The sequence below is a fragment of the Mastigoproctus giganteus genome, chromosome 6 (assembly GCF_048544385.1).
Source record: "Mastigoproctus giganteus isolate SK-2022 chromosome 6, ASM4854438v1, whole genome shotgun sequence".
Lineage (NCBI taxonomy): Eukaryota > Metazoa > Arthropoda > Arachnida > Uropygi > Thelyphonidae > Mastigoproctus > Mastigoproctus giganteus.
The window spans coordinates 214334850-214361374 of NC_143580.1; the positions used below are offsets into that span (position 1 = coordinate 214334850).

Below are 26525 nucleotides of genomic sequence, written 5' to 3' on the forward strand. Positions count from 1 at the left end.
AGCTGGATGTGAAATCACTGACACTTATACTCATTTGTTTGATAACTATGCCTACGATTAAAAAACTGTCCATAACACTTTTGCCTTATTATTCCTTGATGAGGGGAATTCTGGAGTCCATATGTGGGTGAATTTTCATTATTAAGGTATGCTTCAATTTTCCAGTGATGAAATGAATATCAGAGGGCTTCAGAAATATTTCTTTTATATATAATAATAATTTTGTACATATACCCATATTAAAAAGAACAAAATTTTGGGGTATGTGACTTAGTTAAAATTTATGCCTCTAGAGTAATTCACAAGGGGAGGGGGGATATGCTCTCTCTGTCACCCTTTTTGCTATGGCAATGGAACCATTCCATTAAATTTTTATCACAACCTTAAATTTTAATCACAAACTGCAATGAAAATTAAAAGAAATAAAATAAAGTCCACCTAATCAAATACTGGTACACCCACCAGTATTGCTCTACCTGTGGCTGGTGCAAGATTTTCGGTGGTAATTAAACCTCCACAGGATGACAGTTGGTCCTGTGCTAGGGATGGGCACGAAGCAGCAGCATGTGTTGGCTGCACCCTGGTGGCAAAGTGGCCTGATATGAATATATGATAATGTGTATAAAACTGTGTGGCGCCTCCATAGCCAGGTGGGCAGGAGCAGCAGTGCATAGCACACGCTTCTTGGTTAGACCGGGGTTCGAGCCCGTGCCCACCAAATAAGGAGGATGCGGAAAGGTCAGGGATTGACCACCGCATATCCCCGGAGCAATATGGCCTTAGTTGCTAATGCTACTAAAAACCAAATAACAAACAACAACAGTATAAAACTGTCTTGTATATAAATTAATGTATATATATCATGAAAATGTAGATAAAATTGTGTGTGTAAATAAATGGAATGGGAATAATCAAATACTGGTGGAAGTTGTGCACTGTATATAAAATAATGTGGAAAACCTGGATAGAGATCAAATGGAAAATTCAATTGCCAATGCCCCATTTTTGCAGGGAAATGGAGCATCAGCCAAAGAATAATAAAAGACCAAGTATGCAGTATTTCTCTAGCCCCCTCAATCCAGCAATGGATAATTTGAATCCTTATAGTGCTTTTAACCCCTGCATGACAACAATCACTAAGCAAACACATTCCACCCAGACTAGCAAAGTATCCATAGCTGTGTAAAATGCACGGACACAAATATTGTTAGTTTTATTAATTTTATATTTGTTTGTCTGTTTTGGTTAATTAGTTAGAATGCCTTTTAATGTTTGTTGTGATATGTGTTTTAGGCTATTTGTTTTAGGTTACATTTGTAACAAATGTTCTGTTTTTTTATGGTTTTTAATGCACCCCTCTGGCATTCCCTGCTGTTCCAGGGCAATCTGTATTTGGTTTAAATTGAATAAATAAATAATGTTCACAGTATTTATCTTAATAAAGATTATTATGCTTACTTTTAATATCTAGGGATTTTATTAATGTATGGCAACTTAATTTTGCAGAAATATCTTTTCTGTTCTCGAATGCAACGAAAAACAGAGAGAAGGAAAATATGTTATAGCCGTACAGTACAAGGTATAAAATTTTCTTTTATTTTATGTCATCCAGATAAAAGGCACTGGTAAAAGTTAATTAAATTAATTATTAATTAAATATTATTATTAATGCAGTTTGCAAGAAATAAATAAGGATATATTTTTTAAAAAATAGCTAGAGTATTAATTTATCAGCTATGACATACCTTAAAGGGTTAAAAACACAAAACTGAAATGAAGATTCAGTGACAATATAGTAGGTTTGTTGCTTATCACTCATTTGGGTTCAGATCCCATCAGAGACTGGAGCAATTAGCTAATATCAAAGGTGGTGGGAGTAGAGTTCCCTGTGAACTGTTCTGGGTTTTTCAGCTCCCACAACCAATGCAAACTGTCAACTGAGTACACATTTGTAGAAACATCAAGTAATTTGAAGATCACACCTAATATTATGTAAACTGCTGTAGTATGACCGCAGTAGTTGATATTTTAAGAAAACCCCTTCTCCCAAAACAACAAACTGTCCATCTCAGATGGAGAGTATTATTAACCCTATTAACTAGTCATAAGTTAAAAACACAAAATTTTGTAATAGTCACAGATGGTTTTCTCAAAATGGAGTCATCAGTATAGAAGACTGAAAAATATAGATTCAAAATATGCATTAAAATTTTTATTAAAATACTAAATTTTAAATTAAATGCACTAAAGTATACTTTGCTATAACAGAATTTCTAAATGCTATCACATATGTAAAGAAATTGCTATCCCAGACAAATTTCCTTCATCTTAAGTAAGGTGATTCTTTGATGACCTTACAATGTCTTATTCATATAATCATGATCAGAGGAACACAGTTTTAAATAAGGATGAAGTAAATTAACCCTTAAGAATTATAAAGAGAAACTAAAAACTCTGAGTTTAAGGAACATTTCAGAAACAATTAAAATCAGGAATTAGAAAAGTGACACTAATTCTCAAAAATAAAGCCTATCTACTGGGTGGATTTATGCCATGCAGCTCAAACTACACTTTTTTTAAGCTATTATAAGTCACAAAACATATTATATATAATATTAAATGTTAGAGTTTATGCTTCCCATCATCTGATAATGTCCCCCTCAGTCCCTGACTTACCCTTATCTGACTTCTTTCTCTAGGGCTTTGTGAAGAAAGGTTTCTTTGGAAACAGCTGCCACATGGTAGAACTGCAGTGAAATACTGAACTGTTCCTTTACAACATAATAGCCACAGATCATCATGTTTCAGTAAACATAATGTGTAAATTTGTGCTAACAACAAATTAGTGATTCTTTAGAACATCTTTTGTGATTGCATAAAGTATTGTGAATATTACCAGCAGAAGATTGGCATATAATTTGAAATAATAATATTATATGAGGTGCGAGAATAATAAACTTTCCGGACTGGTGCAATAAAACTAACAAAATTGAAGTAGCTCAAAAAATATATTTTTTATTCAAAGTAATCACCATCTGATTGAATGCACATATTACACCACTCTAAAAGTTTCTGAAAAGGGTCTGCAAAGGCATCTAAAGAAATGGTGTTTTCAGTTCAGCAGGTGCATTTTTATTTATATCCTCAACATCCTGAAATATTTTTCCTTTTGAGGGCAGTTTTCACCTTGGGAAAGAGGAAGTCTGCTGGTGCTAGACTGGAAGAGTATGGGGGCGGGGTGATCAGTACAATCTTATATTTTGTCAGAAATGCCTTCACAACAAGTGCAGAATGGGCAGGAGCATTGTTGTTCAACAAGAACCAGCTGCCTTTCTCTGGAAATTGCAGCCTCATCCAGGAAATGCATTTCAATAGCTGTTAAAGCACTTGTACATAGAACACAGAATTGACTTTCTCCCATTCAGGTACAGATTCCTTGTGAATCACATCCTGTTTGTTAAAAAAACATGATCGACATTGTCTTGGACTTCTGTAAATGAAACTTTTTGGGCCTTGGTGATTATTTTGATGTTCCCCTCTAATGCCTGTTCCCTTCTAAGGGGGTTTAGAGAAGAACAGACATTATGTGTGTTATCAAATGCCCAGTCTAAAACACTGACAGATCCAATATCTTTCTATTTTAGAAGATTTCGGAGAAGTCTGGCTGGTCTGCCTCCCTAAAATCCACTCATGCACACCTTCTTGATGGTAAGCCCTGTTATGTCACTTTGGTGGCATTGAATGTGTAGAGTGGTTCTCTTCAAGATTCCTGGTCAGTGTGAAGAGGAAAAGACTAAACCCTCCAACACAATGCACCAAATGGCCCTCAGTCTCCAGCGGCTTTCACTTCCCCTCTTACGGCAGCAAGAGGATCGGAGTGGAAGCAGAGGGTGTTAAGAATCTCTGGGTATGACTAGGCTGCCATGCACGGAAACTGAGCTTGACCTGTTACAACATAAGATCACTTATCAGTGAAGATAGGATATTAGAACTGGAAAAGAAACTAGAAAATGTGAATTGGAATATCATTGGCTTGGCTGAAACAAGAAGAAGAAATGAATCGCTTATAAGTTTATCAAGTGGAAATCTGTTGTACACCAATGGAAACAGTGAAAAGAGTGAAGGTGGAGTTTGCTTTCTGGTCCATAAAGATATAAAAAACATTTTTGAATTCAAAAGTATATCACAAAGGGTGTCAAGACTACTACTACTCAGGATTTCTAAGAGGTACAAACTAAAGGTTATAATGATAACTGCACCAACATTCAGCCATGGTGATGGTTGAAGAATTGTACACCAAAATTGTGAGACTTTTAGATGAACAGAAAACCACCATTATTATGGGTGACTTCAATGCTAAGGTCGGAAAGAGACAAAACAGCACAGAAAGGGAAACTGTAGGAAATTTTGGAATTGGTGAAAGACTTGTGGAATTTGCAGAATCTCAAGGAATGTCAGTAATGAACACTTTTTTTCAAGAAAAGGGTGAACAGAAAGTGGACATGGAAGAGCCCAAATGAATTAATAACTAATGAAATAGACTTCATCCTCACTAACAGAAGATATATTGTGAACAATGTTACCAACCTGAACAAGGTAAATGTTGGAAGTGATCACAGAATGATAAGATGCACACTTGATATAGATATAAGAAAAGAAAGGAAAAAAAAAACTGACTTGAATAAAGAATACAAAGGTTCTTGCATTCTTTATTTAAGGTTTTTGAGATAACAGAAGAGGAGAAAAAGCAGTATGTACTGGAACTTAAGAACAAATTTGAGCATCTGAAGACCTTTCAGGACCAAGATATTGACAAGGAATACAACAATTTTCTGAAAGTGATAAAGCCCGAGAAACCTATAGGTAAAAAGAAATCCAAAGAAGAAAACATTAGTCAAGAAACACTTGTCATGATGAACCGAAGATGACAAATGAAGAGCAAGATAAACACTGACAAGGACAAAATTGAGTATACTGAGTTATGCAAGGACATTAGAAAGAGATTCAGAGAGAACATAAGATTTAACACAAGAAAAGTAGAAAAAGCATTAAGGGAAGACAAAGGACTTAAATCAGTAGTCATGAGCAGTAATACAGAAAGGCGACAAATGATACTGAAACTGAAGAATAGTGATGGTGTACTTATAAATATCAGAGAAGGCATAATTCAAATAGCAGAAGACTACTATAAAGAATTATATAAGGAGTGAGGAATGATGGAAGCAGTGGGGAAGATGAATCACAAATTAGCAACACATACAATATTCAACACATACAATATCCAATATTCTTCCTAATGAGGTAGAACATGCGTTGAAGAAAATGAAGAATCAGAAAGCCCCTGGTGAAGATGAAGTTACTGTAGAGTTGTTAAAATTGGGGGAAGAGACTCTTCACAAAATATGTTAGGAAAGAGGTGATGCCTAAGGAGTGGATTAATGCAATCATAATTTAGCTGCATAAGAAAGGAGATAAATTGGAAATTATAGACCAATTAGCTTGTTGTCCCACATCTACAAGTTGTTTAGAGGTCATTACTAACAGAAAGAATACTTGATGAGAATCAACTGAAAGTGCAAGCTGACTTTAGAACAGGATTCTCAACTATGGATCAACTTCACATAATATCACAGCTAATGGAGAAAGAAAATGAATATAAAACTCCATTATGCCTGGCATTTGACTCCATACAGCATAAGACAATGTTTCGGGCACTGGAAAGACAAGGCATAGACATCCCATACATTATGATTTTGAAGAAAATATATGAAAATGCTACCTCCTTTATTAGACTAGACAAAGAAAGTAGCAAATTTAAAATTGAGAAAAGAGTTCGGCAAGGAGACTGCTCTTGAAGAAGCTTTCAGAAGATTTGACTGGTCACAGAAAGGAGTCAATGTGAATGGAGAGTACCTAAACCATTTACGATTTGCAGATGAAGTGATCATAAACCATGATCCCGAAAAATTAGAGGAAAATCTTAATCAGTTATGTAGAGTTAATAAAGATTTCAGACTAAAGATGAATATGGCTAAAAAAAAAGTAATGATGAACAAGTATGCCACAGAAAGGGATATAATGATTGAAGGAGCAGTAATTGAAAAGGTGGATTCATATACTTATCTGGGACAAGTTATTAGCTGTAATAATGATAAATGGCTGGAAGTCAAGAGAAGAATAAATTTCGGATGGATAGCATTCAGGAAATATAGTCACATACTGAGGAGCAATATCCCAATTTGTCTGAAACATAAAATAATGAACCAATGTATTCTCCCCACCATGACGTATGCAAATGAAACTTGGGCACTCACCAAAAGAATGGAAAAGAAGCTGAGAACTACACAGTGAAGAATGGAAAAGAAGCTGAGAACTACACAGTGAAGAATGGAACAAATTATATTGGGAATCAGACTGTTAGATAAGAAGAGAAACACATGGATTAGGCAGCAAACTCAAGTAAAGAACATTCTTATCAAAGCTAAAGAACTAAAATGGTCTTGGGCAGGACACATAGCTCGAAGACATGATGACAGATGTACTAAGAAACTAACAGAATGATACCCAAGAGGAGCTAAAAGAAAACCTGGAAGACAACAATGGAGTACAGATGAAATTCATAAGTTTGTGGGTAGTAAATGGATGGCCATTGCACAAATCAGAAGGAACTGGAAAGTTTCTGGAGAGACCTTCATCCTGCAGTGGGTTGAAAATGGCTGATGATGATTTCGAAGTCTACTGCAGGTTCTGACACTTCATCTCTGGGTCATACCAAAACACCCAACACTCATATCCAGGGACAATACAGTCAAGGAAATTTGGATTGTCTTGAAAAGTCTGAATGATGTCTTTGCATGATGGAACTCCTTGTTGCTTCAGCTAATCCATGAGACTGTGGTACAGATTTTGCAGAGACCTTTTTCCCTAAATCATCATGTTGAATTTTATGAAACATCTTATTCATATCCAACTCATCAGCCATTACTCTGAGAGTCAAACAACAGTCTCTTGCCACAATTTTAAAAACCTTTGCAACTCTGTCCTCATTTTGTGAAGTTGATGGATGCCACTTCTTGGGTCATTGTGAACATTTTCACATCCATTTTTGAACCACTTTATACCATTCAAACACACTTGTACAACTTAACGTTACATCATCATAAACAGTTTTTAACATTTCATATATTTCCGTTGCAGATTTTTATAGTTTAAAGCAAAATTTGATATTCGTTCATTGCTCCATTGTAAAATCGTGACATGGAACATTAACACTACTATTGAAACTGGTTGTTACTTGCAACTGGACAATCTCTATACCACTATCTGTTGGAGGAAGTTTGAACCAACATACCACTTCTGTTTATTTTCAAACTCATTGGACATGACTGCAACAGCACCAGTCCAGAAACTTTATTGCCACACAGTATAATATGGTTCATGGAAAACCATAGATAAATAATAAATATTTTCTGTGTGAGTTGCATGATTTTACATTACCCCTGTATTATTCTATAGAACATTGAAAAACATTTCAATGTTCTAAGGTCCTCAAAACCAAGATGAAAGATAATCCTTTTGGAAGAGTTTTGAGATACACTTTCTGTAATTGATGAAATTTTCTTTTCAATCAGCTGAGGTTGACTAATTCCATTTAATAGCATTCGTGATCCTTTAGTAAACCTTGAATTAGGCAGCAGATTAGGAAAGGAGCAAGGCATTATTTTCACACAGGTATTGAAATAATTTGAGAAAACTTCTCTGCATTATGGTTTACAGGCTTCACTGTCTGAGTTCACTCTTGTCCCTCCAGTGACAGTGCTTTGGCATACATCCGCCACAGAGCTCATTGAAACTTGGAGCTGTGGCAAACAGGGTACAGTTCTGTTCTCTAATGAGTTGCAATTTAGCCTACAAACAGATTCTAGATGTTTTTTCATCTGTAGAAATGAGGAATGCGATACATACCATCCCTCCAATGTCAGAGAAAGGGACACTTATGGTAGAGATAGTGTTCTCATGTGGGGCGAAATGATGATCAACGGCTGCATCTCCTTCCTGTTTTTGATAGGGGTACTATAACTGTGCGGAGGTACCAAGAACAGCTCCGTAAATCCTATGTGTGACTTTTTAGGAATCCAGTTGACCCAGATTTTCTGTTCATGCTTGACAATGCACATACAGCTAAAGTGGTGGAGGAATATCTTGAAACTGAAGATATCCAACAACTACCATGACCAGCATGATCAGCAGACTTAAATCTGATCTAATGTGTGGGATGCCTTTGGCATTGCATTGCTTTGCACGCTGGCAGCCAACTCCTCATCATTTGGTCTGCACTGGTGGAAGAATGATATTTGTTGCCACAGAATCTTATAGACACCCTCATATCGAGCATGGTGAACCATGCTCGATATGAGGTGTCTATTGGGCCTGTTTAGCCATTCGAGGGTATCATACTGTACTGATGTCATGTGACCACATTTTCAAACATCTTGTATCAACTTCTGTAATGTCAACTTTTTGGTAATTATTATACAACTCTTATACAAATGTCCCTTATACCTGTCTGAAGTTTCTCACTGTCTCCTCATTTCATCATTGTTCTACAGCACACCATCGTACAAAATTTTGTCCCGCTTCATCGCAAGCTGCACAAGTTACACCATGTTTTCTACATGTTCTGTGAAATTTGTCAAGCAGTGTAGTTTCAAAACCAGTCACAATAAGTCTTTAAGCTTTTAATCAATAATGACTTCACACATTGATGTTATTTTATTAAAAATATTAGTACCTTTAGGTTGACTCGCAGATAAACATATCATATCTAATAAGCTGAAGCACTGTCACAGGAGGGACAAGAGTGTCGTGAGACATTGAAGACAGAAAATCGTAATGCAGAGTAGCATTATTTCATCAAACTAAAGGATGACGCATGTGAACGAAATTTAATTTTTTTATTTCTATTTTTTTTATTATGTACATTACTAAATGCTCTATCTTGAATAGAGTTATACTTACATGTATCATATATTATCAGATATCCATGATGTCTCTGATTAGGAAACTGGTATACAGTACCTAATGAGAAGATATCTATATGTTAAGGATATTCTAGCAAGGATCAGGAGGTGATTATCCCATTGTATAAGGCAGAAGTTGGCAACCTTTTTTGAGTGAAGAGCCATTTTTGATCTAAAAAAAAAAAAAGAATCCAAAGAGCTGCACCTCAGTTCAAGCTGGGAGGGGGGGGGGATGTTTTTTTAAGAAATGGAGTGGAATAGAGTGGGAAGATGTTTTATTAAAAATATATATTTTTTAAAATATTATTTATTAATACTGAAAAAAACAATAAACATCCAATTAGGCACGAATTAATGTGGCTTTTGCTGCTGAACTTCTTGAACGAGTCTCAACATCAGGCAAGTATGTCATAATTTTCATCTTTAAACATGCTGTGAGACTAGACTGGCATTGTTCAGATGGTTTCTTTATTTATTTTTAATATAGTTCATGTTTGAAAATATTTTCTCGCAGAAATACGTTGAACGAAAAACTGAGAGAAGTCCAAATACAGATATTTTTAAATTTATATACGTGTCCGGTAAGCTAATTCACAAAATTTGCTATTGCTTTTTCAACTCGTCTATCACTGTCCATTTGTGTAGGATTGCAAGGACAGCCTTTTGGCTCTCCAAAGTCTTGTAGAATTTGCCAGAAATGCATACAACTCAGTCCATTCCTTTTTAAATTCCTGGTTTTCTTGCTCAATCTTTCTCTGAGTTGACATTTTAAAAATGATAGAAATTTTGTCCTCTTATTTCACTTGTTTAATAATACTACGTCACTATTTAAAAATTCAAGTGATTTATAATATGAATTCATGTTCGTATATCACAAACAATATGTACATAATTATATTATTTTGCTCCTGTTTTAACTATTTTATACTCGCCATCGCTGTAACAATTAACCTTTGACACCTGCTTGCAATGTGCAGGCAAACTAAACTGAGAAGGGTTTTTTTCCAGCTTGTGCTAAAACTAATGCTATTTCACATCGCTGCATGCCACGCTTGTTGTACATGTGGGCTAAAAGTTAAAGAGATGAATGTGGCTTGCGAGCCACAGGTTGCCGGCCCCTGGTATAAGGCAATGGTCGGACCACATATTGAGTACTGCATACAGGTTTGGAGGCCTCATTTTAGGAAGAATGTGGAGCTGCCTGAACAAGTACAGAGGAGGGCAATGAGATTGGTGAGTGGAACAAAGGGGTGTTCTTATCAAGAAAGGCTTCAGTTCTGCAAATTGCAGCATCTGGAGATTAGGGTGATCTGATTGAAGTGTTTAAGGCTTTGAATGGATTGAGCAAGCTCAACACTGATGGGATTCTTCTTCTTGCTCAGGCGCCTCCGTAGCCAGGTGGGCCAGAGCAGCAGTGTGTAGCACACGCTTTTTGATTAGACCGAGTTCGAGCCCGTGACTACCAAATACAGAGGATGCAGAAAGGTCAGAGAATGACGACCGCATATCCCCAGAGCAATATGGCCTTAGTTGCTAATGCTCCTAAAAACCAAATAACAAAAAAACATCCTCTTGCTCATTGACACACACACACACACACACACACACACACACACACACACACACACACACACACACACACACACACACACACACACACACACACACACACACGAGGGAGCACAAATTCAAATTGAGGAAGGACTGTTGCAAATTAGATTTGCCGAAGTTTACCTTTAGCCAGCGGATAGTTGATTGATGGAACAAACTTCCATCTATTGTTGGGGAAGTTGATAGCTTAAATAAATTCAAGGAAGAACTAGACAAACTATTGGAGGGAATAAATAGGTGAGATGGGAGATTTTTTTGTTTTGTGTGTGTGTGTGTGTGTGTGATGCTGTATAAGTTTGCTTTATTAATGCTATTTAGATCACAGTACTTGTGATTATAGTTTTAAAAGCTAATAGCAAAATTATAACTTTAAACAGATTTGCTTTGGTTTTGGAATGTAAAGTATCATTTTTTATTTAATATATTTATTTATTTTTGATAAGTAGAATTCGAGGAACACCTTGAGGGGGAGGAAGATGAAGACTCCTGTTCCATTGAGATGTTCCGGTCTGCTCCAGAAAGTCCAGGTTTGACTACATTATATTTCTTGCTGTTACAGTACAACCTTGATAAAATGCTGGTGTGAGGGGACAACTTTGACACCCACATTATAAGCAGAGTATTTTATAACGAAAAATAAAATTTAGCCAGTTTTTTTTTTTCTTGTTTTTAACATGAATACATCGCAACCAGAAGATAACCTAGTAAAAAACTGATTTTATGCAAGCAAATTTTCATTTTGCAAGTGGTTTTTTTTTTTCCCTCTATAATTAAAAGGCGACTTTTAGTTTTACTATTTTGCCATCAGGGACAAAATAGGAAATGAAGAACAACTCAGCCCCATATTATTATTATTATTATTAGCCATATGGAGACACAAAATCATAACAACACGTTCTGATACGCCCGGATAATAGGCTATGTAGGCTGTAAAGATAAATTCATTGACGCGAGGAGGGATAGACTTTGTAACAAATTCGTGAGCTTGAAGCTCACATCTATCTAGAACATGAGGTGGATAGCTGCAATTTGAAAGCTCTGCCCTAATTTTAGAAATCTTCAATTGCCTGTCACCAGTCGAACTAGCGTGCATCCAAGCACAAGAAAATCAATGCAAACAGTGCTAAGCAAATGACCAGGGGCATGCGCAGACCCATAATTGGTAAATTGGCCTGTGCACATTGGCTTCCTAAAAACGGAAGTTACTAAATGCGAATCCACGCGTTGGACTAACACATCCAAAAAAGGAAGAGTATTATCAACCTCTAGTTCAAATCGTAAACTGAATGATGGCGACAGGGAATTGAGATATTGCAGCAGTCGAGATTCCGATCCCCGGTGGACATTTGCGAAGATATCGTCAACATAACGATACCAGAGAGTGATAGGAATAGGTAAGTTCAAGAACATCTTACCCTCAAGTTGCCTGTTCCTGTACAACAGGCAATAGCCTATTGTACAGGAACAGAAGTGAACAGAAAAACCACATACCCAAATGTGTAATAGGAGGCTTACAAGGAAGGAACGCAAACTTCATGCTGAGGGTCAAGAGATCATGTTGCTCCTTAGATAATTGCTTGCTACTCAAGTTCAAAACAAACTGAGTTATCTCATGTGTGTTCCTAGCAGCGTATTCTTCTCATAATAAAGCGTTAAATTTATTCTGCTGATGTTCCCAAGCCACGAGTGTGAAGAGTATTGTGGATGTCAGCAGAAAAAATTTTACACTTTATCACAAGAAGCATACACTGCTAGGAACACACATATGAGAGAGAACTGGCAGTTTGTTTTGAACTTGTTTCATGCAACAGGTTGTCACATAAAGCTTCCAGTTTTATGGACTTCCAAAGATCCACAAACCTGATATTCCTTTACAGCCCATTGTTTCTTGTTGTCATACACCTACGTATGAACTTTCTAAACATGTTGCCAAGTTATTAGCACCCCTTGTTGAGAAAACTGTTTACACTGTTTCCAATAGTACCCATTTTCTGCATATTATTAAGGATTTTACTATTTCTGAGAGCAAGGTTATGGTCTCCTTTGATGTGGTTTCTCTGTTCACTTCTGTTCCTGTATAACAGGCTATTGCCTGTGCAAGACGTCTTTTGAGCAGGGCTACCACGTTGGGAGACAGAACCTTGCTCTCTACAGATGATATTTGTACCGCTCTCAATCTGTGTTTAACAGGGGGGGGGTGATCATGTTCAATGACTTTCTGTTTCACCAAATACAGGGCACAGCTACGGGTACCCCTGTTAGTCCTATTGTGGCCAATATCACCATGGAGGAACTTGAGAGTAAGATGTTCTTGAACTTACCTATTCCTATCACTCTCTGGTATCGTTATGTTGACAATATCTTCGCAATTGTCCACTGCTGCAATCTCGACTGCTGCAATATCTCAATTCCCTGTTGCCCGTCATTCAGTTTAAGATTTGAACTAGAGGTTGATAATACTCTTCCTTTTTTGGATGTGTTAGTCCAATGCATGGATTTGTATTTAGTAACGTCTGTTTTTAGGAAGCCAATATGTGCAGGCCAATTTACCAATTATGGGTCTGCTCATGCCCCTGGTCATTTGCATAGGAAGATTTCTAAAATTAGGGCAGAGGTTTCAAATTGCAGCTATCCACCTCGTATTCTACATAGATGCGAGCTTCAAGCTCACGAATTTGTTACACAATCTAACCATCCTCGTGTCAATGAATTTATCTCTATCACCTACAACCCCTATTATCTAGGCGTATCGGAACGTGTTGTTAGGATTTTGCATCTCCATCATATATGATGTGTGCAACTTCCGGGGAGGAAATTACAATCTATTATTTCTAAGGTGAAAACACCTGTTCCTCCTTTCCTGCAGAGTGGTTCCATATACCGCATTACATGTCTGAATTGTGGGGGGGTGTAATGTAGGTGAGTCTGGTAGAAGATTCAAAGACCGGGTTTCTGAGCATGAGGTGGCTCTGCAAACTGCTAATTTTGAATGCTCCGCAGTCACCGAGCATTATTGGGTTGAGCAGCACAATCATGATCTCCGACGGGATATTGAAATTGTCAACTATTCACATGATTACCGCCAGCGCTTATGGCTTGAAGCACTGCACATAGCTACCAATAATAGTACTATGAATCGCACAGAGAAAGTTCACTTACACCCTATTATAGATTGTACTGTATTGTAGTGTGATGAGCGCTGGCAGTCATCACGTGTATGTAATTCTGTTCTACCAACACCAGACTCATGATACGTGATCATGCCCAGCTGACTTTCGCTAATGTAACCATCAATATGTGCTGAAGTACACCATTCACCGACTAACTGATGAAGAGACACTTCGCTTCGAAAGCTTCTATATATTTTGACCTTTTATTATATTATATTTTAATGCTTTTATCTTATTTTACTTCTGTTTTATCTTATGTATATATCATTTATTTATTTTAATAAATTTATTTTAACCAGTTAGTCGGTTGTCACAAGAAACTTGAATGGTAAATATTTAGTTTTGCAGCTGTCCCATGTGCAGTTAACATTTCATTGATGTATTCTTTAAATGCATCTTTAATTGACAAAGGTCGGGTGTGTTCAAGGGGTGGTGATGTGCATTCCATAACCTCTACTACCCAAATGTCAACCTCACCTTCTCGGGGTGAACTGACCGTTTCCACAGATGAGGCTCTGGTGACCGAGTCACAGAGGTATAACTGTCCCATCATATACAGAGGAAATGCTGTACCTGAAGCCTGTCTAGAGGCTATAAGGTGACAGCCCCACCACTAGACTTACCCCGCGAAAGGCTGGTAACCTATCCGGGGGACATTCTAAATACTCAAAATAAGCTCAAGGGAAAAAACTGGACGGATCTCAAGGGTAATGACCTAGGCAATGAATATAGGACTATGATTAAGGAACTTAAAGCCGACCGGGCTAGCCAGGTGGGTAAAGTGCCTGCTTGGCAACCCAAAGGTCGCAGGTTTGAATCCCGCCTCAGGCTTGGATCAGAGTAAAATGCAATAACTTTGAGAGGTGCATTATGACCACAAAAGTCGTTTTTTTTTTTTTTTTTTTGTAGTTGTTGGTGCATCGGCTTCTGTGGCCATAATGCACTGCCCAAGGTTTTTGCAGTACTTTGATCCAAGCCCGAGGCGGGATTCCAACCCGCGACCTTTGGGTTGCCAGGTAGGCACTTTACCCACCCGGCTAGCCCGGTCGGCCAGAAGCCAATGCGCCAACAACTAACAAAAAATAAATAAATAATAAAATAAGGAACTTAAAGTAGCAACTTGGAACATTAGGGGAATAAATCACAAATTAGATGAATTGACCAAGGAACTGTAAAATAGAAATATTGACATAGCAGTTATTACCGAAACAAAAAAGAAGAGCAAAGGATCCAAAGAAATAGCATTAGCATTAGTAGAGGCATTTGATGCAAGAAAGCAAGCTTATGCAGCATCAGCCAAAAAAAAAAAAAAAAAAAAAACCACTTCCACTTCACCCCTCTGTTCGTTCAAAATACCTGTCCAGCTGAGCCTTAAACTTATTTAGGCTATCAACCTCCACCACAAGGGATGGAAGTCTGTTTCACCAACCAACCACCCGCTGGCTAAAGACAAATTTCCGCACGTCTATCCTACATCTGTCTTTCCTCAATTTGAATTTATGCCCTCTCAGGTGATTATTCTGAGCTAGAGGAAGAATCCCATCAGCATTGAGCATGCTTAAACCATTCAAGGCTTTATACACCTCTATCAGATCACCTCGCTGGTGCCTAGTCTCCAGACACTGTAATTTGCAAAACTTAAGCCTTTCTTCGTAAGAGCACCCCTTTGTTCCATTCACTAATCTTGTTGCCCTTCTCTGTACTCGTTCCAGCAGCTCTACATCCTTCTTGAAATGAGGCCTCCAGACCTGTATACAGTACTCTAGGTGTGGCCTGACCATCGCCTTATACAATGGAATAATCACCTCCTTATCCCTGCTGGAAAAATTCCTGTATATCATTGACAATACTCCATGAGCTACTCTTGCAGCCCGTCTGCACTGCTCAGAGAACTTCATATCTGCCTGCACAACCACCCCCAAGTCCCTTTCATTCTCTACCACTGTCAGTGCTGTACCACAGAGTTGATACGTTGCTCTGGGGTTGCTGTTTCCCATGTGTAGTACTTTACATTTGTCAATGTTAAACTTCATTTGCCACCTCTCAGCCCATCTGCTCAACCTTTCCAGATCCTGTTGCAGCAGCATAGTGTCAGTAGTGTCCTTGACAACCCTGCCAACCTTTGTATCGTCTGCAAACTTGGACATTAATCCCGATATACCATCATCAATATCATTTATAAATACAGAAAACAATAATGGACCCAACACTGAGCCCTGAGGGACTCCACTAATAACATCAGTCCACGATGAGCAGTGTCCATTGATTACCACTCTCTGTCTTCTCCCCCTCAACCACCCCTTTATCCATAGCAGCAATTTGCCTCCAATGTCACACTGCTCCAATTTGTGTAGCAGTCTTCCATGTGCAACAGTATCAAAAGCCTTTCTAAGATCCAAGTATATAATATCAAAGTTATTCCCTGCATCCAGTTCTTTTGTGACTGCATCATAGTATCCAATCAAGTTGGTCAGGCAAGACTTCCCCTTAACAAAACCATGCTGTGTCTGAGCTATAACTGAAGTCTTGTCTAAATGATCCTGCAGTGCGTCTTTAACCAGTGCCTCCATTAATTTTCCTGGAACAGAAGTTAAGCTCACAGGTCTATAATTACTTGTGTCAGCCTTTGATCCTCCTTTGTGAATTGGGGTCACATTTGCACATTTCCAGTCTATGGGTACCTCCCCTGAGTCCAAGGAAGCTCTCATAATTATGGCTAAGGGTTTGCTTACTTCCTTTGCTGCCTCCTTTAATATAACTGGATAGATCCCATCCACCCCGGGTGCCTTTCTTGTGTTTATCTTCAACAGTTTCTCCTCCACTTTACTCCCAGTTATTTCAAGATTCTGTAACTTACTGCTAGAGTTGAATACACCTCTGGCATTCCCCTCGCTGAATAACTCCTCATGTGTGAATGTCGATGCAAAATATTCATTTAGTTTGTTAGCCACCTGAGCAGGATCATCAACACTTGACCCATCAATATCAAGTGGACCAATCTGATTCATCCCTTTCCTTCTAGAGTTTACATAAGTAAAGAACTCTTTGCTGTTTTTCTTTGCATCCCTTGCCAAGGATTTCTCGTAATCTGCCTTCGCCTGCCTAACCTCCTTTGTAACTTGGTTGCATATCAACTTGTATCTATCATAGGCTTCTGTGTCATGTGTTAATTTGTAAGTATCCCATGCATTTTTCTTCTCTGCCATATGCCTCATTAGTTCATCTGACATCCATTTTGGCCTAAACCTTGAACAATATTTCTTAGTTGGTATGTAAAGCCTAGTAGCTTCCAAGATAAGTTCTTTGAATGCTTCCCATTTTGAATTTGCTGTTGGTAACATCATCAGTTGGTCCCACTGTATGGAATTTAAATACTGTCTCAGTCCATCGTAGTCGCCTTTACGGAAGCAATAACCCTTCCCTTTACCCCTAATGGTAGTTACCTCTTTGAGTAAAATCCCACTTCAGCACACTGTGATCACTGCCACCTAGTGGTTCATTTATCTGCAGATTCTTAATGCATGAAGAATCACTGCTGATAATCAAATCAAGAGTATTACTCCCTCTAGTTGCCTCCCGAACATGCTGATGTAGAAAACAATCATCCAATAAATCCACAAAAGCCCTGCTAGTGTGTGAGTATCCAGCCCCCAAATTCCAGTCAATATCTGGGAAATTAAAATCTCCCATTATAAGACACTCTGATTTACTGGCCCACTCTATTTCCCTGTACAGTTCCTTATTATACTCATCAGAGTCATTAGGCCTATAGCACACTCCTACTCTCAATTTTGATCTCCCAATGTTTATGTCACACCAAACTGACTCCACACTGCACTGTCCAGCGATGTCGACTGGCTTCACTTCCTTGGTTTTTATGTGTTTCTTAACTAATAGCATAACACCTCCCCCCTTCCTATCCTGTCTATCCTTTCTGTAGACGTTGTACTCCCCAAATTGCAGTTCCGCATCCCTTATATCTGTGTGACACCACGTCTCTGATATCCCAACAATATCTGCCTTCGATGTTTTGAGCAATACCTCAAATTCATCAAATTTATTTACTAAACTCCTAGCATTGGTGTACACGCAAGTATACCTGCACCTGTTTCTATTCTTAGCTACCCTAACACAACCCATGTGTTTACTTGTACCACAATGGCTCCCAGCAGTCTCTGAAATACCATGCATCTTGTTTTTCAGGCTTCTGCTCATTCTAATAGAAGCAGTGCAAGAATCTCTTTCACCTCTGCCAGTGGCTACTGTCAATCTATTGGTCTTTGTCTCCCCCCAAGCTAGCAGTTTTCCGACCCACCTAACACTGCCTCGATAGCATCAGCAAATATTTTTGCACCCTTTCTATTTAAGTGTATCCCATCCCTGTAGAAGCAATCTCTCCTGTTAACAAGTACAGTCCAGGCTGAAAAAAATTCTACCCCTTGAGCCTTGCACAATCTTTCCAGGGCCGAATTGATCGACAAGGCTCTCATCATATACTCCCTCCTATCGTGTCTGGTCAGAATTGCAGACACTTTCAAATTCAACCCTAATTCTCGGCTTTTGTTCAACAGTGACCTGTACTTGTTAAGTAATTCTGCCGGTCTCCTACTCTTAATATTATTAGTGCCAACGTGTACAACTATATCACCTTTTGTGCCCTTAAAAGATGATATTCGCTCTACAACGTCATCAACCTTTGCCCCTGGCAGACATACCCTGGTCCTGTTCCACCTATCTTTTTTTACAAAGCATGTTCCCCGTTTCCCTGACAATAGAGTCACCAACAACTACTAGTTCCTTCGGGACCAGCGCATTCTGCCTTGGGGGTTGTCTCTGTGTCACGCGATGCCCAAGTGCAAGCTCTGGCGTTGATGTGGGCAGCTGAGAGCTTGATGGGCCCCTCAATTTAGTTTCTTCGAGGGCATCCACCCTGTCCTTCAAGCTCTCATATAGGCCCAAAAGAACGCCGAGTTGTTGCCTGATATCGATACACAAATAGGTAACTTTATAATGATATACTCCGGCGTACCAAGTGAAATGTGGGCATCATCGGTAATTGCTGTTATAATAAAGAAAGAATGGGAAAACAAAATACTAGACTACTCTTGGATATCACCCAGAATATTTAAATTAAGACTAAAAATTCTATCTTATACAACAATCATTGGCATCTATGCACCGGTAGAAAGCAAAATTGATGAAACTGCAGAATTTTATGACGAATTACAACAGATCATAGACCAAACTAACAAAAACGAGTATCTCATACTAGATAATGCAAGGGTTGGTGCTCAATCAGTAGACAAATGTATAGGATCATAAGACGAACCCGTGGTTAACAATAATGGAAGATGCCTGATAGACTTCTGCATTTTAATAAACTTAAAATTACAAATACTTTTTTCAGACACAAGAATATCCATAAATTCACATGGGAAGCAAGAAAAAAAAGTCTATAATAGATTATATTATCATTAATGAAAATTTAAATGACAAAACTAGAGACACTAGAGTATTCAGAGGCAGTGAAATTGACAGTGATCATTATCTAGTAGAAAGCACTTTCAAAATAAAAAGAAATTATCTTAATAAAAAGAAGAAAATACCAACAAAAACTACTAAGAAATTAAAAATACATTTTTTGGAAGACAAAAGCACTAAATTCCTGTATGAAAGTCGATTGAAAGATAAACTCAAATCAGATGAAAGTGATAATGTTGAGGAAATCTGGTCAAACATGAAAAAATCAATTCTGGGAGCTGCTGAAGAAAGTCTTGGATATAAACCTATAAAAAATAAAAACTGGCTAAGAACTTGGAATGAAGAATTGAAACAAACAATCAATGAAAAAAAAAAAAGACCTATAAACTGTTCCTGCAAACTAAAGACCTACATCTACGCATAAAATATAAAAGCTTCGAGCAGAAGTCAGAAAACTAACCAGAAGAATCCGACGAGATGACTGGGATAAATTTGTTAAATCTTTAGAACGTGATATCACGGGCCCACAGAGAAGAGATTTTAAAATTTTTAAGAAATTAAAGATAATAAATAAAAACCAACTCCATCTCCCAAGCAGAATGAAGCAACACTATTCCAAACTATGGTGTAACCTAGGCACTAGGGAATTGAAATATGAATCTGTGATAACCAAAGATGAAGAAAAAAATATAACAGTGGAAGAACTGGAGTTAATATTACAAAAACCGAAAAAGCCCAGGCACAGACAATTTGAGTGTAGAACTATTTAAATATGGGGCACCTTACTAAAAAATGCACTACTAAAATTATTTAACATCATATGCCATAAGCAACAGATACCCAAAGATTGGGAAACAGGAATAGTAATCAATTTACACAAAAAAAGGCTCCAGAAATAACCCTAACAACTACAGAGGGATAACACTGCTGTCAACTGCTACAAAGCTATACTCTAATATACTAAAGAATAAACTTAATAAATACAGTGAACAATTCTTAGAAGAAGAACAATGTGGGTTCAGAAAAGGGAGAAACACAATAGATGCCATTTTCTCACTACAACAAATTTTGGAGAAAAGAAGAGAATTCAATCCACCAACATTTCTGCTCTTTATTGATTATGAAAAAGCATATGACAATGTAAATCGGGAAAAACTTTGGCAGATTCTACGTGAATAAAATATCCCAACTCAACTCCGGAAAGCGATCCAAAGCCTATATAAAAACTCAAAAGTCTGTATAAAATATTTTAATAGCCAACTATCAGACCCAATTAACACCAATAAAGGAGTGAAACAAGGATGTGGACTATCACCAAATTTATTTAATATCTACATCAATAAAATTCTTAAAGAATGGAAACAAACAATTAACAATGGAATACAGTTGAACAACAGGAATAAAATCCAAACTATATTATATGCTGATGATCAAGTTATAATTGCAAAATCTGAAGATGAACTACAGATAGCAGGAAATGAATTTAATAAAATAGGTAAAAAGTATGAGACGAAAATCTCCACCTCAAAATCAATGGGATTATGGGGAAAAAACATACAAAGAGTTAAAATTGTTATTGATGATAAAATAATAGAACAAATATCTGGCTTCACCTATTTGGGAAATTTAATATCAAATGAAGGGAAAGACATCCACACTAAACTAAAAAAAAAGTATAATAAAATGAATGGAACTATTAAACGCCACTTTGGAAAACAAATGACAACTAAATCAAAATTAGGACTGCACAACATCACTTCAAAACCAGCCCTCTTCTACAGCTGTGAGACTTGGGTCATAAATAAGAAATATGCACACAAACTAGAAGGCCCCGAGTGCCAAGCGATAGTTCCCAAGCGATCTTTCTAGTGCGATTTTCTAGCGATTTTTCCTAGGGCGAGTACTAGTGCTTTAATAATCCCTCCACCGCTCGCAACGTTACTGCTGACCGCTCGCAACGTTACTGCTTCCCTCGCTGAGCAACGTCACTGCTTCACCGCTAGCAACGTTACTGCTAATCCCGCTTGCAACGTTACTGCTATCGCTAGCAACGTACTGCTCTCCTCTTCTGCTGATCGCTTGGTCACTGGTTGGCACCGCTCCTGCCTCCACGTGGCGGGGTCGGTAACCTGGGAGAAGGAATTCCCTCTTCCGGGGCTAAAAGGAGCAGCGATGGATTGCGATGCATATCCATCGCTAGAGCCCGCGGGCTCCAGACCCGTCAACTCTGATTCAGAGCATGACTTGAATCGTCCGAAGAGACTACGGACAGAAAAACAAACAGACATGCCAGCATTTCTGATAATGCATTCCCTATCCACACAACCTATTGGCAAGCTATCGCCTTTCCTAATACAGAAATGTTTAGAATCGGTTGTTGGATCTCCTAAAATGGTTAAACGTCTCCAATCCGGAGACCTTCTAATTGAAGCTTCTAAGCCAAATCACTCAGAAAAATTGTTAAAATTAACAACTTTTAACAATATTCCTGTGTCAGTAACAGCCCATAACACTCTGAACACCTCTAAAGGAGTTATCAGTGAATGGGACTTACTAAATGTGTCTGAGGAAGAAATCATTCAAGCGAACAAAAAGTGACTCATGCACGGAGAATTATGACGAAAAAAGATGGCAACCTATTACCAACCAGGTCCATTATTTTGACATTCAGTACTCTGAATCTCCCATCTTCTGTAAAAGCAGGTTACTTAAACTGCAAGATTCGACCCTACATCCCGAATCCCATTCGCTGCTTTAAGTGCCAGAAGTACGGCCATTCTCAGACAGCATGCCGAGGCGATGCTGTGTGCCCTATTTGCGGCTCCAAGGAGCATTCCCAAGGAGACTGTACAGCTTCCACTCCCACTTGCCCAAACTGTAAAGGAAGCCATCCTGCATTTTCTAAAGCGTGTGACCTTTGGAAAACAGGGAAAAAAATCCAAAAGTATAAAGTGGAACATAAAGTCACATACCCTGAAGCAAGAAAGCAAATAATGCTAACCATGCCTAGCCGATCATATGCATCGGTCACAAAAAATAGCCACTCAGCTGCAACCCAAACAGATGTCTCCATCGAACCGAATATTTCCTTTGCCACCTGGGCCAAAACTGCGCTAACTTATAATAAGAAAACTACAGTCAGTGAAACCAGCAACACCCCAATCAGCATCCCAACTGATGCTATCTCAACCTTGCCAGAAACAACGAAATCAGCTACTATTGAAAACCAGAAGAAATCGAAACCAAGGATTAGCAACATGGAAATGGAGGTTCAGTCAGAGGATGAAGAGACAGTACTTGAGTTACATGCGAATGATACCATGGACACAGGACGCCCAACATTTCCCAGAAATGAAAAATCGAAACTAAGCAGACAGAAACCTTCCCAAAAAAAACAGTCAGATCAATCTTCCTCCAATAAATCCAGCAAATGAATAAATTCCTTCAATGGAACTGTAGAGGATTACGCAGTAATATAGATGACTTGAATGATTTACTAATACAAACTAAAGCAATAGGTGTATGTTTACAGGAAACCTTTTTATCACCACAAGTTTCTCTGAAAATTAAAAATTATTCTATGTTTAGACGAGACAGGGATTCTGACACTCCTGCTCGTGGTGGGGTGGCTATTCTTATCAGAACTAACATACCGTCAAGACATCTCCAACTACAAACCTCTTTAGAAGTTGTAGCAGTTCGGATAGCAATGGGAATATCATTAACCCTTGCATCCATTTATATCCCACCAAATTATCCTTGCTCGCAGACTGAACTTGACAACCTTATCACGCAATTGCCACCTCCAGTCTGTTTGCTCGGCGATTTCAACGGTCACCATCCATTGTGGGGATCTCCCATCATGGATAGGAGAGGCCAATTAATAGAAATGTTCCTGGATAACCATAACCTGACTCTGTTAAATTCTGGCTCTCCAACTCACATCCAACTACCTACAGGTAGTACATCAGCCATAGACTTGTCAATATGTTCAGCATCTCTTTTTCCAAGCATGGAATGGTCAGTGCTAAATGATCCATTCCACAGTGACCATTTTCCTATCATCAATACAATTCAAACACAGACGGTATCATGTCCTAAAGGCAGTACTACTTGGAACTTTCATAAAGCAGACTGGAAAAACTATTCAACTTGTGTTTTACTTGACAAACTATATGTACAACAAAATCATATTGATGTTGTAACTGACCACATTACAAGTCATATATTATCTGCAGCAGAAATTTCCATTCCAAAATCCAACCAGAGCAAGCGGGTACACCAAAATCCATGGTGGAATGAAGAATGCTCCAAAGTGAAACGAGAAAAAAACCGTGCCTGGAACCAGTTTCGCAAATTTCCAACTACTGCCAACCTAATTATGTACAAAAAACTCAGAGCCAAAGCAAGACAAATTAGGAAGACAGCAAAACGTGACTCCTGGATTAAATTTGCCTCAGCTATTAACAAAAATACTGACACTCGAATCATCTGGAAAAAAATTCAAGCTCTCAATGGGAAATTTCTACCGCAGCAATCTCCGATAATACAATGCAATGGGCAGGACTTATCCTCTCCTACTGACATTGCAAATGCTTTAGCCGAATCGTTTTATAACATTTCTGCCTGTTCCTCTTATGTGATCTCCTTTCAACGCAATAAAACTGAATCAGAACGTCATAAGTTTAATTTCTCAACTAGACTTTCACTTCCATATAACCAGCTGTTTACTCTATCTGAACTGAGAGAATCTTTGAGCAAATCTCCGAACAGCGCAGCAGGACCAGACGGCATTCACTACAGTATGCTGAAGCATCTGTGTGAAGCCGATCTCGGCACACTGTTACTCTTTTATAACCGGATCTTCTCTGAAAATACATATCCTCTGTCATGGCGTCATTCCTATATTTGTGCTATTCCAAAACCAGGCAAAGATCCTTCTCTAGTTGAGAATTACAGACCGATATCGTTGACAAGCTGTCTGGGCAAAATCTTTGAAAGGATGGTACATAAGAGGCTCACCTGGATTCTAGACTCCGAAAATCTCCTTTCTGATCACCAATATGGCTTCCGTAAAAACAGGTCCACCCTAGATGTACTAGTAAAAATTGAATCCAACATTCGTAATGCCTTCGTGAGAAAACAACATCTAGTGATGGTCAACCTGGATATTCATAAAGCATTTGACACCACATGGCGTCATGGTATTATTAAAGATATGCATCAGTTGGGGCTGAGAGGACATCTCCCTTTAATAATTCAGAACTTTTTAAAATTGCGTACATTTCAGGTCCGATATAAAAACATGCTGTCAACATCTCACATTCAAGAAGAGGGTGTCCCACAGGGTTCCATATTGAGTCCAACCCTATTTGCAATTAGGATCAACAATATTTTGGAAGAACTTCCAAAAATGATTGAAGTATACATGTATGCTGACGATCTCACTATATCCTGCCAATCGCAAAGCATGAATACTATCGAAAGACAGCTACAAATTGCTTTAACGAAAATTCAATCCTGGACCTTACAAAATGGATATAATCTCGCTGAACAGAAAACCACTACCACTCATTTCTGCAAACTTCGGTCACTTCATCCTGATCCAGAGCTAAAGATAAATAACGTGCCAATTCCTCTTGCTCACAATATCCGTTTCCTCGGTCTGATACTAGACAGGAAACTGAACTTTCAAGCACATGTGGCCTATCTTCGTACCATCTGCTTGAAGAAATTAAACATCCTCCGGTGTGTGTCATCCATGTCATGGGGTGCTGATCGTCATACCCTCATCCATCTGTATAGAGCTCTCATCAGGTCTCGCTTGGACTATGCCTCTCCAGTATATGATTCAGCGAGGAAAAGTACTTTAGAACGGCTAAACACCATCCAGCACTGTGCTTTGAGAGTCGCTCTAGGTGCATTCAGAACTTCCCCGGTTCAGAGCCTGTACATCGAAGCTCATGAACCTCCCTTACATCTTCGCAGAAAATCATTACTTCTGATGTATTCCGCAAAAATCCGTAGTCTGCCCTCTCATCCTTGTTGGAGATGTCTCTACAATACTGAATGTGAGTCATTTTATATCAGTAAACCTAATGAAAACCGACCTGCTGCACTTAGATTTAAGGAACTGGCTCAATCATGGAACATAGATATCAGCAATATATTTCAGGACAAAACACCACCAGACCCACCCTGGGAAAATATCTGTGCAATATATGATGACTACTTTCAACAGTGGGGAAAGAACACGCTGTCTCCTTCCAATATCGCACAGTTACATGCAACTTACACTCTTTCTAATTCAAACGCATGTGAAATATATACAGATGGATCAAAAACCGAGACCCAAGTAGGTGCTGCTGCAATCTTCCCAACATTTAGCACTTCTGTCTCATTGCCAATTGAATGCAGTATCTTCACTGCTGAGCTCTATGCTATAAACTTAGCTCTGGATCACATTATTGAACAACTAATTCCGTCTGCTTTAATATTCACTGACTCACTCAGTGCTGTCTCTGCCATAAATACTAATACCAAATCCTCTCACCCTGTAGTAAAACAGATTCATTCTAAGTTACTTGCCTGTATGGAATTGAACCAAACTGTGACATTCTGCTGGATCCCAGGACATTCTGGAATATCCGGCAATGAAAGAGCAGATCATGCAGCCAAACAACCAGAAACCACTATTTCGCAGACTTTTCAAGTTCCATATACAGATTACAAACACATTATACGTAAAGCATGTTATAACAGCTGGTCATTAATCTGGAAAGGTTATCCAGGAAATAAACTCTACCAAATAAAACCGGAACCAAAGCTGTGGCCCTCCAGCTTCCAGAAAAGCAGACGAGAAGAAACAATCTTAGGAAGGCTCAGGATTGGGCATACTCATCTCACTCACCTGTATCTGTTAACTAATGAAAGCGCTCCACAATGTCCATCATGTCAAGTACAACTGACCATTCGTCATTTGTTAGTGGACTGTCCTCTCTTTCAAAACATCCGCTTAGACACTTTTAAATCGTTAACTAATATGCAGACATCAATAAATTTAACTCAGATTCTGGGAGATGATCCTAATAAAAAAGAACTGTTTACTTTCCTAAACCGGATAGGGATATATAATAAAATATAGTTATTTCATATTCACCATTAGGAAGACACAATATGGCCCAAGTAGCCTATGTGTCGTTAAACACAACAACAACAACAACAACAACAACACAAACTAGAA

The 26525-nt window shown here is 38.3% G+C and overlaps 1 protein-coding gene across 1 annotated transcript in view; it reads left to right on the top strand.

Moving 5' to 3' along the window:
• The first annotated feature begins 11081 nt into the window (after window positions 1-11081).
• The window catches only part of LOC150084937 (uncharacterized), a 53496-nt gene continuing 38052 nt past the window's right edge, over window positions 11082-26525 (top strand). Inside the window, exon 1 of the mRNA XM_090375658.1 lies at window positions 11082-11158. Coding sequence (XP_090231784.1) covers window positions 11131-11158 — 28 coding nt within the window. The 5' untranslated portion in view covers window positions 11082-11130. The remainder of the gene's footprint in view (window positions 11159-26525) is intronic.